The sequence below is a fragment of the Protobothrops mucrosquamatus genome, unplaced genomic scaffold, assembly GCF_001527695.2.
Source record: "Protobothrops mucrosquamatus isolate PMUCROS unplaced genomic scaffold, P.Mucros_1.0 scaffold_289, whole genome shotgun sequence".
NCBI lineage: Eukaryota > Metazoa > Chordata > Lepidosauria > Squamata > Viperidae > Protobothrops > Protobothrops mucrosquamatus.
Window position 1 is genome coordinate 800,489 of NW_015386365.1, and position 16,656 is coordinate 817,144.

General features: G+C 37.6%; 1 protein-coding gene across 1 annotated transcript; it reads right to left on the reverse strand.

Annotated features, from left to right (window-relative positions):
• Positions 1-476: 476 nt before the first annotated feature.
• TLR5 (toll like receptor 5) lies at positions 477-10,016 on the reverse strand. The gene is made up of 2 exons (XM_015831927.1): positions 9,903-10,016; positions 477-3,234 (listed from the first exon to the last, which is right to left on the reverse strand). The coding sequence occupies exon 2, from the start codon at positions 3,214-3,216 to the stop codon at positions 634-636; it is 2,583 nt and encodes an 860-aa protein (XP_015687413.1). The 5' UTR covers positions 3,217-3,234; positions 9,903-10,016; the 3' UTR covers positions 477-633.
• Positions 10,017-16,656: the final 6,640 nt, after the last annotated feature.

The window sequence follows — 16,656 nt, forward strand, 5'->3', positions numbered from 1 at the left end:
TCTTGAACCAAATTTGGCACAAATCTGCAGAGGCTGATTGCTCAATGCACAAAGAAATACACAGATACTTTACAAAATACTGGAATGGGGGGGGCATGTCTGAATCCTAGCTCCTAATAAAACTAAGTCTCCATTAGAGTGTTTCTCAACTTTAGCAACTTTAAGATGTGTGGAGTTCCTAGAATTCTGGGAGTTGGACTTCCACACTTCTTAAAGTTGTCAAGGTTGGAAAACACTGCTCTTCTGAATGTTTGCATAGATCTATTATCAGAACCCACCAAAGCAGAGACTGTAATGTCCCCCACCGACCCACCTTTTGGGCTGAGCAACATCAGCAACATTTATAGTTGCATTAAACTGCACCATTCCTTTATTTCAGTATGCATGTGCAAGAGCCTTCCAAAATAGTATACCAATCATCCATAACTGTGCTTCCACAACTTAACGCTATAAGTAATCAGACATTTTACACTGAAAAAAATGAAGTCAAGTTCACCAGAGATATAACAGAGAAGTATCAACATCATGTTCACTTAGCTCATTGGACAGAAAGAATGGCGCCCTATGATATCAGAATGAACTGACAAATTCTCTGGAAAGTCAGACTTGCATAATGGCCAGGAACCACACCTGTTAGGAAACGGTCATAACCTTCAATTCTAGCGCTGGAGGCTTCTTAATTTTCTTTTCCTTCATTATTTGGTGAGACAGTGTGTTTAAAAACCACTCCAAATCTTGATGGTCTTCTGGCCATCTCAGGTACTGCCCTCTTTGCAAGAAGATCCTGATTGGTTGATATTTCATAAGCTGATATTGAGAAAGAGATCCAGCTACCACCATTATAAGTATATCCTCCAGATCAGAGAGATACCTGCTCTGGGCAAAATTAAAGGCTTCCACACACCAGCCATCCTTGAGAAACTGTCTTGTGACCACACAAATTGTCTTCTTGCAGTTCCAGACAGCATCATGAATATTACTGATATGATCCTCCCCAGGCAGGAAGTCTCTGTCTTCAAAGCAGAGAGCAAATCTGTTCTTCTTAGAATATTGAGTATCTAGATGCTTTATCAAGGAATTTTGGACCCACTCAAAGTCTTTGCTGCTATAGCAAAGATAAGCATCATATTTGTATCCTTGTTGATCCAGATCTGGTGGAAGCTCCTTCATGAGGAATTGTATGAGTGTTTTATACGAGAGGAAACAAACGCCCCTAAAACGAGAAAAAACAACTACTGCTACTAGAAACATAATTATACTAACACAAGTAAAAATGAAGAGCGATAGCTGTAGAGGCTCCATGAGCTTGTCTTCATTGCAATTCTCTGTATTTAAGCCATGGAGAGGAATATTAGCAAATTCTGGTGGTCCAGAACAAAATATGTCATAGCGTGAGCCATCTAAAGTAACATTGGTTTGGTTTAGCCACATAATAAAGTCGCTTAATAGGCAGTTACAGTAAAATGTGTTATGGGTGATATCCAGCTGGTCTAATGTTGCAAAGATCTGAGGATCAGGGTAAAATAGCTGATTTGATGACAAGTTAAGAGCTTTCAAGTTTGTAGGAAAGGAATCTTGAGAAATGGAAGTCAATAGGTTGTTAGACAAGTTAAGTGTCTTGAGTGACATTAGCTCACTAAATATACCCTCTGGGATGAAAGTAAGGTAGTTGTTATTGAGATGGAGAACTTCCAAGTGGGAAAGGGCTTTGAACACATCCAAACATAAACCTCTCTCCCATATAAGCTTTAGCATGTTGTCTCCAAGGTCCAAGTAAAGCAACTGATTGTCTTTTGCTATGTCTTTGTATTTGAAGCAATAGGATAAACGATTGTTTTTTAAAACAAGATACTGCAGTGCTGGAAATTGGAGAAGTTCATAGAGATCACCCAGATTCCCCAATTTGTTTCCTTCTAAGTTAAGGAGTGTGGCATTGATAAATTGTATTTTCCAATATGGTGTAGACTCTATCCGGTTGCCACCTAACATAACATTGAGGAGATTTGGGAGAGAATTGATTACTTTTAAAGCGTTATCCCGGAGATCCACGTGTTGAAGCCGTGGTAAGGATCTGAATGGATCTCTATCAATCACTCCAATGTGATTATGTTTTAGATCTATATGAATCACATTAGGAAGCCCTTCAAAAGTGTCCTTAAAGAGCTCACCAAGCAGATTGTTTGATAGGTATAGATGTTGCAGATTCTGAAGACCAAGAAATGCTCCTGTCTCAATTTTATTTATGTTATTATTGTTAAGATTCAGCAGCTTCAAATCATGGAGATGCTGAAATACTTGTGGTTTAAGAGAAAAAATCCAGCCTTCTGATATATCAAGCAAGATGAGGCCACTGTCATTAAGACTTGCAAATGTATTAATATCAGGATCAGGAAGATTATTAAATCCAAATGATGCACCCATAGTATGAGAGGAAATCTTCAAAGCCAAAAGTGGGGATCCTCTAATAGCTGCACAAAATTGCCGCGTTAGAGTTGTACCCCAGCCATTACTCCCAACATCCAGTGTTTCTATGCTAACATTTTTTAAAGGATTCCCACAAGTAGCCCAATTCATAGAACTTCCATACAAATTAGTATTATAAAGAATAAACAATTTGAACCTTGCTCCTCGAAAATTATTAAGATCCCCTTCACAGATAGATTCAATACGGTTGAATCCTAAATCTAGAATATCCAAGGATTTCATCTTATAAAATATATTGTGAGGGCGAACACGAGTGATTTTATTATATCTGAGGTGCAGATATTCCAATGAAATCAAATCTCTGAGGTAATCCTCTTCCAGAATGGATTCATCAAGCCCATTTTCATATAGAAAAAGATTACGTACTCTAAACAAGCCCACAAAAGCATCAGGGTCTAACACCATCATTTTGTTGCCATTCAAATCCAGTTGTAGAAGGTTTGGCAAATTCCTAAAAGCATCTTTTCCTATAGTTAAAGGAAAATATTTTTGGCCCACAAGGTATAAAATGTTTAGTTTCTCCCTCAGAGGGAATGAGGTTGCATTAACTTCTTGGATGAAATTAAAGTTTAGGGATAGAATAACAACATGTTCAGGCACAGGTGGCACCCAAGTGAGATTGCATGAATTATAGAAGGCTATCACGTTTTCCACTGAACAGTTTCGAATTGCGAATGTTTCTCTGCTCACAAGCACTGTTCCAAGCACAAATATCATGCAGTGACAAAACATCGTGCTCTCAATCTGTGCCTGGAGGAAAAAGATGGGAAAAAGAAAAGCGTTATCATTTGCATTGGACCACAGAATCTGAATTAAACATAACAACACAGGTTATATAGAGAGATCAAAGCTCATCTAATATCTTTTAAAACACTGTTATTGCGAATTCTTGAAAAAGGTTGCCATGTTAGTGATGTTCTGCTTATTTTCCCTTGGATCTTGTTTATATCCCTTGTTATACAAAGTATGCCGCTTTGGAAAATGGGAAAATTCTGTATTTTCATTATAGCCTAAGAAGAACATTACTCAAAATGAAACTTGTCAACATAGAGTTTTCCTATTTTCCACAGAAATAAAGTACATTGCAGCTAACAGTCATGCTTTTCCTATCACTTTTAGAAAAGAAGGCAGAGAAAAGAGAAAGGATCTCAAATTATGGATGTGCCACTTTTTTGAGCTCAGAATTTCATTTCATTTTCATTTCAGAATTAGATGCAGCAGTTATTCTCCCTACAAGTTTGATAGTTTTTCTGTTTCTGATGGACACAAAATTGCATAAAATTGTTGACTTTTCAAAGACCCTGGAGATCTATATTTAGGACTTCCAGGAGTAACATTTAACTCTGGAAACAGAGTTGTGGACCTGTAGTTCAAGGTACAGTTGTTATTTGTTATGTCCCGACTTTCTGAGCAAGTAATGCCTAGGAGAAAATGTAACTCTAGGATGTCCTAACTATAAACCACTCTGGTTAATTTTCTAAGTTCTCATAAAAGCTACTCATCCAAGATATATTAAATTGCATTTGGTTTTGGACAATTCACAAATACTTGTACCTATCTAAACCTTATTTAATTATTTGATGGATAAACAAGATAAATGATCTTCCATGTAGATACCACAGCAAGTCACAAAGCTAAACAAGTTTAGTAATTTAAAGAACACCACTAGGAAATCTGAGGGCTAAAGAGTAATTCAGGAAGTTATAAAAACATCCTAAAAGAAGGCAACAACAACCCACTTCTATGTTATTGTCACTTCTATGTTATGCATGGAGCCACTGGAAGTCAGATTTTACTTGAAGGAAATCTGGCATTTTTAAAAACTTTTGAAGGCACCTGCTTTTTTGTTTGTTTTGTATTTGAATAACAGAATACCAGAGTTGGAAGGGATGAGGTCTTCTACTCCAAGCCCCTGCTCAAGCCTATACTGTTTCAAACAAATGGCTGTCCATTCTCTTCTTAAAAACCTCCAGTGTTGGAGCACCCACAACTTCTGGAGGTAAGTCATTCCACTGATTAATTTGGTTCTTCCCTATCAAAACTTAATTCCAAGACTCCAGGGAGAGCTCTAAATTTCCCATGCCTTTGCGGCTACCACCAACCCTTTCCCGATTTGGAAATAGTTTTCTTTTCTCCTCTGTTTCTTTCTATTTATGAGATGTCATTTGTTGAAATGTGGGAAAGGCACAATTAGAATCACTTTTTATGTACAACATTTGACAGTGAATCAAATGAACTGTTAGATAATTTGAAAACAGAATTATTAATACGAACACTTAAAAGTACAATTTAGGATACCTTCAGTACTCTTCCCTCTGGAATTAACTGGGAGAGGGTTCCCAGTGGCAGTTCTGATAACCAAGTCATCATAGAGCCTTTATCATATGTAATAATCATATATGATTATATCTTGCACACTCTCAGTCTCTGATACAAATGAAAAGTGCTTTGAGACTTTCAGGTAATATTTTGGCTGATAGTTAACATCCCATCCAAATCTGCCTCCTCCAGCTCAGCTCGCATTTGCACATCCTAAGTCTCTTAACCGACTTTGGCTCTTTCTGCGTGCCCTCTTACCCATCTCTATTTCCTTATGCAAGTCAGACAAAGACTGGAAATTCATGATAACAACGATCAAGTTGAAGTCTCATCCATGAGATTTACCTCTGTATGCAGGAAGAGACTTCAGCTCACTAGTTCTTAGCAGATAAGATGAGGGGATAGAAAATGACTGTCTGGGATGCCAGACTGTGAAGTGGGTGTTTCTCATGACCTCTATCCCCGTTCTCCAGGGTTGTTCTTAACAAAGCTTTGCCACCAGAAATGCAGTTCAAGATTCCTGATCCCCAATGAACATGGAAGGTACGTGGGATTTGAACGATTTCTTAAAATGCCTCAAAGATTACAGCACTGAAGAAATGAGTCTCTCCTCTTTCAACAAAACCCTCTTATGAAAAGAGGAAGATTTATTTTCTGCTCAGCATGCCTAACTGACAGCTTTGTAGAAGAACTCAACAGATATCCAGCGATATTTCAATGCTACTAGCTTAATGCCCCACAGAAGGGAATTGTGCAATCTGCAAATGGAAATGAGAGACACACCAAAGCCAGTTACTTCTGTTTGTCCAAAGTCATTAACCTTTGCTTAAGCAACAAGAGCATTAGTTCAATGTGCCCTCTTTGCTGATGGTGTTGTAATTCGAATCAGAATGACAGAAGAATGACTGAGATCTACATTATATGCAGATCTAAGTAATTAAGAATTAAACAGCACATTTTGAATCAAGGAGTGAGGTCATGCTATGTAACATCTGTGAGTTTCACTTTTTTCCACAAAGAGTTGCTTTCCCAGTTTCATGTTTCTTCCATCGTGGTGATGAAAAAATTTGCCTCACCTAATATACCCCTCAATTCATAATAATGCTAATCTCACCAGACTTTTTTCTATTGAAATCATTCCTTTCCCCTTTTAGATTTGAAACAGGAATCACCCTTTAACACATATATCTGGGAACCTGCAAAGGGGGGGGGGAATATTCAAGAAGAACATGAACAGGGAAAGGCTTAAGCCATCTATGTTGCTTAAAAACCATAACCTGATAAGCTGATTTTCTAATAAAATAAAAGTGTCATTTGTATGTGGTGTGCCTCAGGCTTACATTATATTAATCTTTTCTGGTAAGAAAGTGGTAATAAGAATTATCACTAAAGCTGCTCAAATTTGATAATAAAAAAGGAAGGACATAGTCTGCTTTCTCTCATATCCAAACATATGAGAAGAAAGTAATTTCTGTCTGAAAGCTTATGCTTTAAAAAAAAGATGAGGATGAAATAAGAAAGGCTTCACATCCCATGCTAAGTCTGCTCTACAGGAAGATCCATGGAATGCATAGTTTTTCTCATGACTCCATGCCAGGCCAGTAATTTATAATAACCAGGACTGAAATCTAATAAATGTGTTAATAATTCTTGTGATAAAGATGGTAAGTCACTTCTTTATATATTTCTTTTTTCTTTCCTAAATTCTTTTCTTTATTTTCTATTTTTATTTTTTTCCTTTCTTTTCTGTATTATTACCTATAATCAATCATCTATCTATCTATCTATCTATCTATCTATCTATCTATCTATCTATCTATCTATCTATCTATCTATCTATCTATCTATCTATCTATCTATCTCATCTCTCTCTACCATCTATATTCCACCTTTATTATTTTTATGTATAACTCATGGCAGCGAACATATCCGACACATCCGACACATTTTCCTCCTCCTATTTTCCCCACCAGAACAGCCTTTTGAGGTGAGTTGGGCTAAGACAAACTCACAGACTCTGTCTTTCTAGCCTGCTGCCTTCCCCACTAGACCAAATTGGTTATTCTTTCATCTTTTAAAAAATGTGTATTATTTTTTACCATTGTAATAATAATCCTTCATAAAATAACTATTATAAAAAGAAAATGGGAATATATTTTTGAGAAAGAGTATTCAATATAGGTCAACTATGATAAAAATCATTCTTTTACATAAAGTAATGCTAGCAAACTCTTCCCAGCTGTCTTAAGGCAATGGAAGTCAAAATCAAGCAAATACTGACCAAAAGTTGCAAAATGGAAAAGCAAAGTCAGTCAACAGTTCTTTTTAATCCCTTTCAAAGTTGGCAGATGATTTGTAAACTGCCTCTGAATTGCTTCTTGCTCACAAGGTTGCTTTGATAATCTCAGAGAGGAACAGGCAGCCATTCAGAAGGGGGACCAACAACTGGGAGTCAAAGGATTGTTTGAGATACTGTCAAACAGTCAAAAATGTCACCCACACATCAGAGGGAAAGTGGCAAATAAAAGAAGATGGACTTGCAGTGGGATTATTGTTATAATGTACCAGAAAAAGGTTGAGACCTTTGTTCTAACAGTGGTTACTAACTTAGAATTTCAGCAGAGCTTTTCTTTGAAGTAGTTACTAGTGGTGCAACACTATAAATTGTGGAGAAATATCTGTTGACCTTTTTATACTCTTTGTCAAACCAGCTTTTGGTGCTGAATCTTTGGTATGGTAACTATTTTTTTTTATTGGTTAGAAACTTCTGCAGCCTCAGAATGACTATGCCATAATAGTTCGCGATGTGGTTTCCTGAATCAGACATGGAACAGAATGGTGATTATTTGGAATAGATTATTTTTTTGCAGGAGCTTGGTTCATGTGCTTCTTCTTCTTGATGAGGCAAGCCCAGAGATGGCCTAAGTACAAACAATTCTAGATGGGAAGCTTAAAATTTAAATTTAAGGCCAGTAGCACATGATCATTATTTGGATGGGAGGCAAACGTTGTTTATTAGACTAAATTTTGATAATTTTCACCCAGAGCAGAAGAAAAATCTCCTAGACTGTCACCGTCCATCCAATTTCAATGAATTAGTCATTTGTGCTGGTTTAAACTTTGCCAAATTACATTTAACATTCTTGGACAGCCATGTTCTCAATGACTAAATGATAGCTTTGACATTTTGCAAGAAAGGCCTTATAATTTGATCCCTCTCTAGCATTTGAATTTCCCCAAACAATACTCATTAGCAAACGGGCAATTAAATGAGCCCATTTAATTTATTTATATTAAATAAAGTCACATCATTTCCCAAAACAATATCATTATGTCATATACTTTAGCAGTTATACAGAGTTAAATACATCTGACGAAGAAAGAATATATTAGATATAGAACAATGTGTTTTAGGATTATAGCAAACAGTCTTATTTCTGAAGAACTACTCAATGTACAGTCCTGAAATGTAATCAGAAAGATCCACCAAAAGCTTAATTAATCCTGAACGAACTTCTCCAAGTGGGAGTTGTAGTCCCAATGTATCTGGAGGGTATCACAATGAGGAAAATTGAAAAAGAAGCTCATTCTTGCTTCATTTGAGAGAGACTCAGGGGCTATATAAGATGACAATAATCCTTACTAACTTTATTCATCTGTAAATAATTTGGCACTGCAAACAGCCATTCTTCCCATTTCTAGACAGGAGACCATCAGAAAACGTGATTGAATTCTGCTATGAATCAAACTCTTCTGAATTAAAGCAGATATTTCAGCCCAAGGAACTCTGGTCCTAGCAAATATTTTCCTTTTGTCTTATTAGGAACAAAGAGATTGGGTTACAACAGCCTCACAGCTCACAACATTCTGTTGTAGACAACTGCTATTTGTGGTTCTTCCTTTATCCCCACTGTCTGCTCCTTCTTGAGGTTTTAATTATAGGGCTCTTAATTTGACTTATGGTTATATGTTTATTCCACTTTCTTCGAAAAAGCTTAAGAAGACCTATATAATCTCTTTAGTCCATTTTATTACTAGGCAAACCTGTAAAATAAATGAAGTTCAGGGATAGTCAGTGACCCACAGTGAGCTTCATGGGTGATCAAAATCTCGGACTTCCTGGTTCAAACCCAATCTTTCTATATCATTTTGGCTTTCATGACATAGGATTCTTGAACTATTTTTAAAATTATTTGTGTGTTTGCATAAACATGTATGCTATCTTTCTCTCTCACACACACATATATATGCCTTTGATTCAATCTTAACTCCTGGCAATTGCCCGGACAAGTGCTGCAGTTTGCAGTTTTCTTGGCAAGAGTTTTGCAGGTAATTTGCCAGTGCCTCTTTCCTAGGGCTGAAGGAGAGTGAATGGCCCAAGGTCACCTAGCTGACTTTGTGCCCAAGGCAGGACTAGAACTCAGCCTCTCCTGACAGGAAGTCAGCTAGTAAGAGAAACAGAATGGCCCCAATCACCCCACTCCATATTACTTCTTTTCAGAGCATATTGATAATTACCATTGAGGTGTACGTAATGGAACAGAAAAATTCCTGGTTTGATCTAGGACAGTGGTTCTCAACCTGTGGGTCGGGACCCAATTTGGGGTCGATCGACCATTTCACGGGGGTCGCCAAGCAAGGCTGTCCACCATTTTTTTTGTCCGCCATTTTTTTTGTCCGCCATTTTTTCCCCTTTTCCGGCGGGTGCCTTACCTCCCTTGGGCTGGGCCAGCTGGTGGTCGGCCTGCTCCGTCTCTGCTGCTTGCCAGCTATGCCTCGGCCGGCACAGGGGGCGGAACCACACATGCGCGGCACTCCCGGGCAGGGAAAGTCCTCGACTTACGATCGGTTGGGTAGTCCTCGACTTACGACCGGTTTAGTCCTCGACTTACGACCGGTTTAATCCTCGACTTACGACCGTTTAGTCCTCAATTTACGACCGGTTTAGTCCTCAACTTACGACCGGTTGGGGTCGTGGCATTAAAAAGGTTGAGAACCACTGATCTAGGAGGACTTTCAAGCAGTTTCCTTTTTTCTTTCTTTTTTTTAACTTTCATTGATTCTTATCCACTTGTGAGAGAGGAAAAAAATCTCCAAACCTCAGAAAATGAGATGTTTTCAGGAAGAATGCTGAGCGGCTAGGACAGAAAAGAGACAATCCTGGTTGTACCCATCACATAGTGACTTCCCTGTAGCATCTCTGCCAGTTTGGTCTAGGCTTTAATATTACCCACCTAAGGGAAAAAAAAAAAAGACAAGGTTCATTGTTAACGTACAAAAAACACAAAAAAGAACATCCTTTGGAATCTATGGTTTGAAGTGCTTCCCAATAAAGCAGATTCCCAATAAATCTGGATATTTTTTTAAAATCTGCAATTCACAAAATTAATTACTTTTAAAAGAAGGGGTTTTTTTAAATTTGTAAGTGAGCTATACTACTTCTTCCATGTCTTTGCCAGTAAAACATGTACTCTTAATAATCCCTAAATTACTCTGGATGCCAAGAAAAATGTCTTTTGCTTTAAAGACAGTTCTCATCTTCTTATTGATATTCAGAAAATATTGGAAAAGACCTCCACTTAATGTTGTTACCAGTCTTAAGTTTCCTTTACAGACAGCTATATTTGTGTGATGTTTGGCTTTTACTAAGAACTATAGACGTGCATGAAGATCAGGTCAAGAAGAAGAGCAATTTGGGCAGCTACTCAACTTATATATTTCATTTTACCAAGGATCGGATTTAGTTTTGTCAAACAAAAATAGAAATGGGAAGGAAGGAAGGAAGGAAGGAAGGGAGGAAGGGAGGGAGGGAAGAGGGAGGAAGGAAGGAAGGAAGGAAGGAAGATTAGTATTTGAGAAGGCAAAAAGCTAGATATCTACTGTATAATAAATACAAACTATTCACAGAAATCTGGCTACTCTACAAACCATATTAAATTTAGGACTACAATGCAATTTAAGAAATCTTAAACTATATCACATACGTATATTTGTAAGATATTGAACTAATTTTTGCATATGATAAAACTATAGTTTTTCTGAAGTAAAAGGCAATGTTATTTTGGGACGTAGATTGGTAGCTTTATAAAATAGTCACTTCTTATAGAAGACGTAAGATGTCCTTTCTAAGATACTGTCTGTCTACTGCAGCCTTGTAAGAAAGTAAGGCCATACTTGGAGTATGGCATCCAGTTTTGGTCACCACGATGTAAAAAAGATGTTGAGACTCTAGAAAGAGTACAGAGAAGAGCAACAAAGATGATTAGAGGTCTGGAGGCTAAAACATATAAGGAACGGTTGCTGGAATTGGGCATGTCTAGTTTATTGAAGAGAAGGATGAGGGGGGACATGATAGCAGAGTTCTAATATCTCAGGGGATGCCACAAAGAAGAGGGAGTCAAGCTATTTTCCAAAGCACCTGAAGGCAGGACAAGAAGCAATGGGTGGAAACTAATCAAGGAGAGAAGCAACCTAGAACTAAGGAGAAACTTTCTGACAGTTAGAACAATTACGGTAACCAATGGAACAACCTGCCTCCAGAAGTGGTGAATGCTCCAACACTGGAAGTTTTTAAGAAGAGACTGGACAGCCATTTGTCCGAAATGGTATAGGGTTTCCTGCCTGAGCAGGAGGTTGGACTAGATGACCTCCAAGGTCCCTTCCAACATCATCATCATCATCATCATCATCATCATCATCATCATCATTATTAAAACTATTATTTTTTTAAAGTGCTCCACACAATGAATCAGAATACATTTAAATTTTCTGAAATATTTATCACAGCTCTTCTACAAAGACATGCAAAGATAAGGATTTTGCAATAAAACGATTGCTTTAGCAAGAACTCTAAGGCTCACTGTATTTGTGACAACCAGAGCTGGTTATTTCGGGGTGGGGGTGGGGGTAGGCAGCAATTTTGTAACAAGCACCACCACCACCCCAAACAAATTCTGAGAATTTCATGCTTCATTTTTATGATTAGTTTTCAAAGTTGAGATGAAATGCTTGAAAATGTGTTAAAAATCCTTTGGATGAAATTTTTAAAGCTCTCCATGTCTCATAACTGGCAGTTACAGAAATAACTCTGAAAAAGGAAAAATTGTGCAAGCCTGCATATACTTGTAGAAATTAGAAAATGGTGTGTGTGGGGGGGGCGGTTGGTACAGAATTTAGTCCAGGGTATAGACCAGGGGTAGGCAACCTTGGCTCTTTTATGATTCGTGGACTTCAACTCCCAGAATTCCTGAGCCAGCTAGGAATTCTAGGAGTTGAAGTCCACGAGTCATAAAAGAGCCAAGGTTGCCTACTCCTGGTATAGACAATGCAAATAACATGCCACACTATACAGAGATCAGGAGGTAAAGTCTAACGTTATGCAAACAGAAAGTACCAAACGAAGTGCAAAATAATTTTTATCTAGTTTAAATAAAAACTGTATTTTGCACATTGATAAGATATTACATGTCTGTTTCAGGCTCTCAAAACAGAAATCATTCTGAATCCAGAACTAGTTAAAGGGGAGAATATGATTAATAAGAGTCCAAATGATAATTGATTTCCCACTTTTGAAAAAGGTTTTATTTTCTTTTTTTTTTCCTGGTTATGTATAATGATAATGGGAGACTGGGGTCTTCTTGTTTCAATGTTCCCGGTCCTAAGTAACAGCCATATCTGAACATTTCCTTTTTATAAAAAAGTTGAATAATTGATTATGTACAATCTAATCAATATTGGCAATTTCTGACAACTGTAGTCCCAATATACATGGAAGTTGTTATGCAGGCATTCTAATACCTAACCCAGTGGTTCTCAACCTTTTTAATGCCGCGAACCCCAACCGGTTGTAAGTCGAGGACTAAACCGGTCGTAAGTCGAGGACTAAACCGGTCGTAAGTCGAGGACTACCCAACCGGTCGTAAGTCGAGGACTTTCCCTGCCCGGGAGCACCGCGCATGCGTGGTTCCACCCCCTGCACCGGCCGAGGCGTAGCTGGCAAGCGGCAGAGACGGAGCAGGCCGACCACCAGCTGGCCCAGCCCAAGGGAGGTAAGGCACCCGCCGGAAAAGGGGGAAAAATGGTGGACAAAAAAAATGGCGGACAGCCTTGCTTGGCAACCCCCGTGAAATGGTCAATCGACCCCAAATGGGGTCACGACCCATAGGTTGAGAACCGCTGACCTAACCAGAGGAAATTCCCTTCCTGACCTCCCTGATAAGGTCGCAAGTATATTACAATATGAAAGCATCAGCCGTGACATTCACAGCCATTGGAGATAAGAGGCTGACATGTGTGATGCTCTTTCCTTGAGGGCAAAACCTATACAGCTCAGAAGCAAGAGGCTCAAAACTAGATTGGGGCTTAAAACTGCTAAAACAGCAATAGCACTTACACTTATACACCACTTCATAGTGCTTTATAGCACTGTCTGAGTGATTTACTAATGTCAAATATTGCTCCTAACAATCTGGGTCCTCATTTTACCAACCTTGGAAGGATCAAAAGCTGAGTCAACCTTGACCCGATCAGGATTGAACTCCTGGCTATGGGCAGTTTGCCTGCAATACTGCATTCTAACCACTGCGCCACCACAACTCTTATGGACATGCATGTAAGGATGTCTGTTTCCAGTTTCTACCAGGCAGAAATGTCTACAGTATATATGTGTCAATATATTTAACCAAGTAAAGACAGAAACTGCATTCAAAGCCCCACACTCATTGTTCCTCTCTCCCTCATAAAAAGGACTTGGCCATATGGTCATGACCACCATCTTGAGGTTTTTTACACGCCCCTTGCCCCCTGGATGGGATGCTCCTGTTACCAGGATGATATTACTTTATTATGTATGGGAAACAGCAGCTTGAAGATAAAACAAAAAATAAATTGTGAAAGATTGAAGAGAAACCAGATGGCAGGTGGGTCTTAACAAGGTCAGATGAAATGGCTCCCTTGAAGATAGGAGAGCACAATGACCGTTGCAGCATCTCCATGGTCATGTGATCAGAATTCAGATGCTTGGCAACTGACTCATATTTATGACATGTCCCAGGGTCATATGATCACCTTTTGCAACCTTCTGACAAGCAAAGTCAATGGGGAAGCCAGACTCACTTAACAATCGGGTTACTAACTTATCAACTACAGTGATTCACTTAATAACTGTAGCAAAAAAGGTCATAAAATGGGGCAAAATTCACTTAACAACTATCTCAATAACAGAAATTTTGGGCTCAATTGTGTTATAAGTTGAGGACTATCTGATAGTGTCAGAGTGCCAAAATAATCTATAATGGAGACTTTGCTGATTTCCTGGCTGTGAAAAATTAAGCTAAATTATATCTGTAAGCTGGACATATGTTTATAATATTTTATATTTTATATTTCATATTTTGTATTTTTATCTCTTGTATTTTTATTGAAAGGTGAATGTGCCATACGATAAATAATAATAATCTTTAACTTTACACCACAGTGGCCTCCAATCATATGCAAAGAAGTTAAAAATCTCATTAACCAAATTAAGCATGGTAAAGACCTCAGAAATAACAGTATCCCCCCTGAGCTAATTAAATCCAATTCAAATTGGTAGATCCCTTTATTGGCTTCCTTCTTTTCACACATTAAGATTACAGGTCTCGGGGGAAGCTGTAATTGTTCCCTTATGTAAAAAGGGTGATAGGAAAGCCCTGGTTAATTATAGACCAATTAGTTTATTGAACTAGTTTATTTACCAAACTATATGCCAGGTACCTATTCACCAAACATCAAACTTGGATAAGATGAGGGAATAATTTACCCCGAGCAAGCAGGGTTTCAACCAGGATGATCCACTGTAGACCACTGCCCAGTATTTCAACATCTAGTAGACAAATATACAAATCATTTTTACTGGAATCCATATACAGCTTTCATTGATTTCAAGGCAGCTTTTTATAATATCTCAAGGGTTAGATATCAACATTCTGAGCAAATCTTCTATAGACAAAAGACTCCTGCTCCTAAATAATAATAATAATAATAATAATAATAATAATAATAATAATAATAATAATAATAATAATAATAATAATAATAATAATAACAATAATAATAATAATAATAATAATAATAATAATAAAAACTGGCCTTAGAATAAGATGTAATAAGATGAGGAGGGGATCTTTCTGACTTTATTCAGTCAAAGGAGTGAAACCAGAATGCATTTTAGCACCATTGCTTTTTAACATATATGTCATTTCTCTGATTAAAATTTCAGAGAGTTGACATCCATGTGCCTAAATTAGTTGATAGACATCTCCTAATTCTACTCTACACAGACAATGCAGTTCTTCTCTCATGTCCTTCACGCAGACATGAAGCAGGCAGTAGGAACTCTGGAATCCTACTGTAATGAGGAACAATTAGTAATCAACTATGACAAATATATTTTTTCAGTTTTTTCCAACAAAAGACAAAAGCAAAAGTGGACAATTGGTTTCCATAAGTTAGAGTACATCAAATGTTTTAAATACTTGGTCATAATACTTCAGACCTATAGGAAAGTTCCTACACATCTGATGCTTCTGCTGTTGTTAGACAGCTACCAATCTCATTGGCACGGTACCTGTATAGAAGAAGTTGGCAATCTTAGACTCTCTGCTGAATATTTAGGACAATTAACCCTCGAGGAAGCCAAATCAACAGTAAATGAAAGAATTAGTGACACTGATTGCCCAGATAATTATCATCAGTGCTGCCAAATCCTTTTACCAAATATTAGACAGACACAAGCCTTCTACTGCAGGGTATCTATACAGTCTAACCTGAAGCAAATATAGAAGGACTTTTTCCAAAGCCCACTTTGATGCCCTCCTATCAACTCTACTGGCAGGACAATTTCATTGGACTCCTTATTTACAAACACTTTGTCCTTGTGGATCGAGCAAGGTAAAAATTCTCACTCATGGTCAAATGGTGTACTTTCTATGATACCCCAATATGTGCTTTGATGTCCCCAGTCATTTCTAAATTTGGGAGTCATACTGATCAATTTTATGTTTATTATTTTTTAAGGGATGCTAACTCAATACTACTTAGCAAGTGACCAAATATCTTCATCAAGTAATTGCATACATCTTTGAATTAGATAAGTTGTTTTATTTCTTGTTTCACTGATAATGAATTGCTACACCAAACTACTTCTCTTTTCCCACTGTAAAGGCTGGTCAAAGACTGTAAGAAAGATTTTGATTTGAAACTAAACTGTTGCTTTCAAGATGGTATGATGTCTGGCTTTCCTTGCACACAGAGAACATTCAGTCCTCAGACAGGAATCTAAAGGCTGCTAAACAGGCCCAAAGGTCTTATGCCTATCAGTGGAAAAGATCCCGCTATAGAAAATCTGTTTGCCTGGACATGGATATCAAGGTAATGGAAAATTTTATCTTTGACCATAGCTGAAACACAATGATTAATATAATTTAAAAAGCACAATGTTAATAAAAATGACAGGACTATGAAGCCAACCATCTAAAAATCAACAATTAAATCAGATTTGATACTTATGCAAACAGATTGACTGTTGCTGCCATTTTTAGTCTGCAATAGCCTCTATCGGGAATGAGCATAAACACAAATACCACACACACAGCAACATGCAGGCCACACTTTTCCAATGTTTCTTTTTTTTTCTAAATCATGTTTTATTTAACCTAAACCAATTTCAAAGTACATATTTTGATCCCAGATGCTCCTCTAATCCCTCACCCCTCCGAAACTTAGATAATTACCTGTTCTTTATTACATTCATTGACTAACCAACATAAAACATTGAAATGCATCAGTTAGTCAATAGAAAAATAAAATGACATA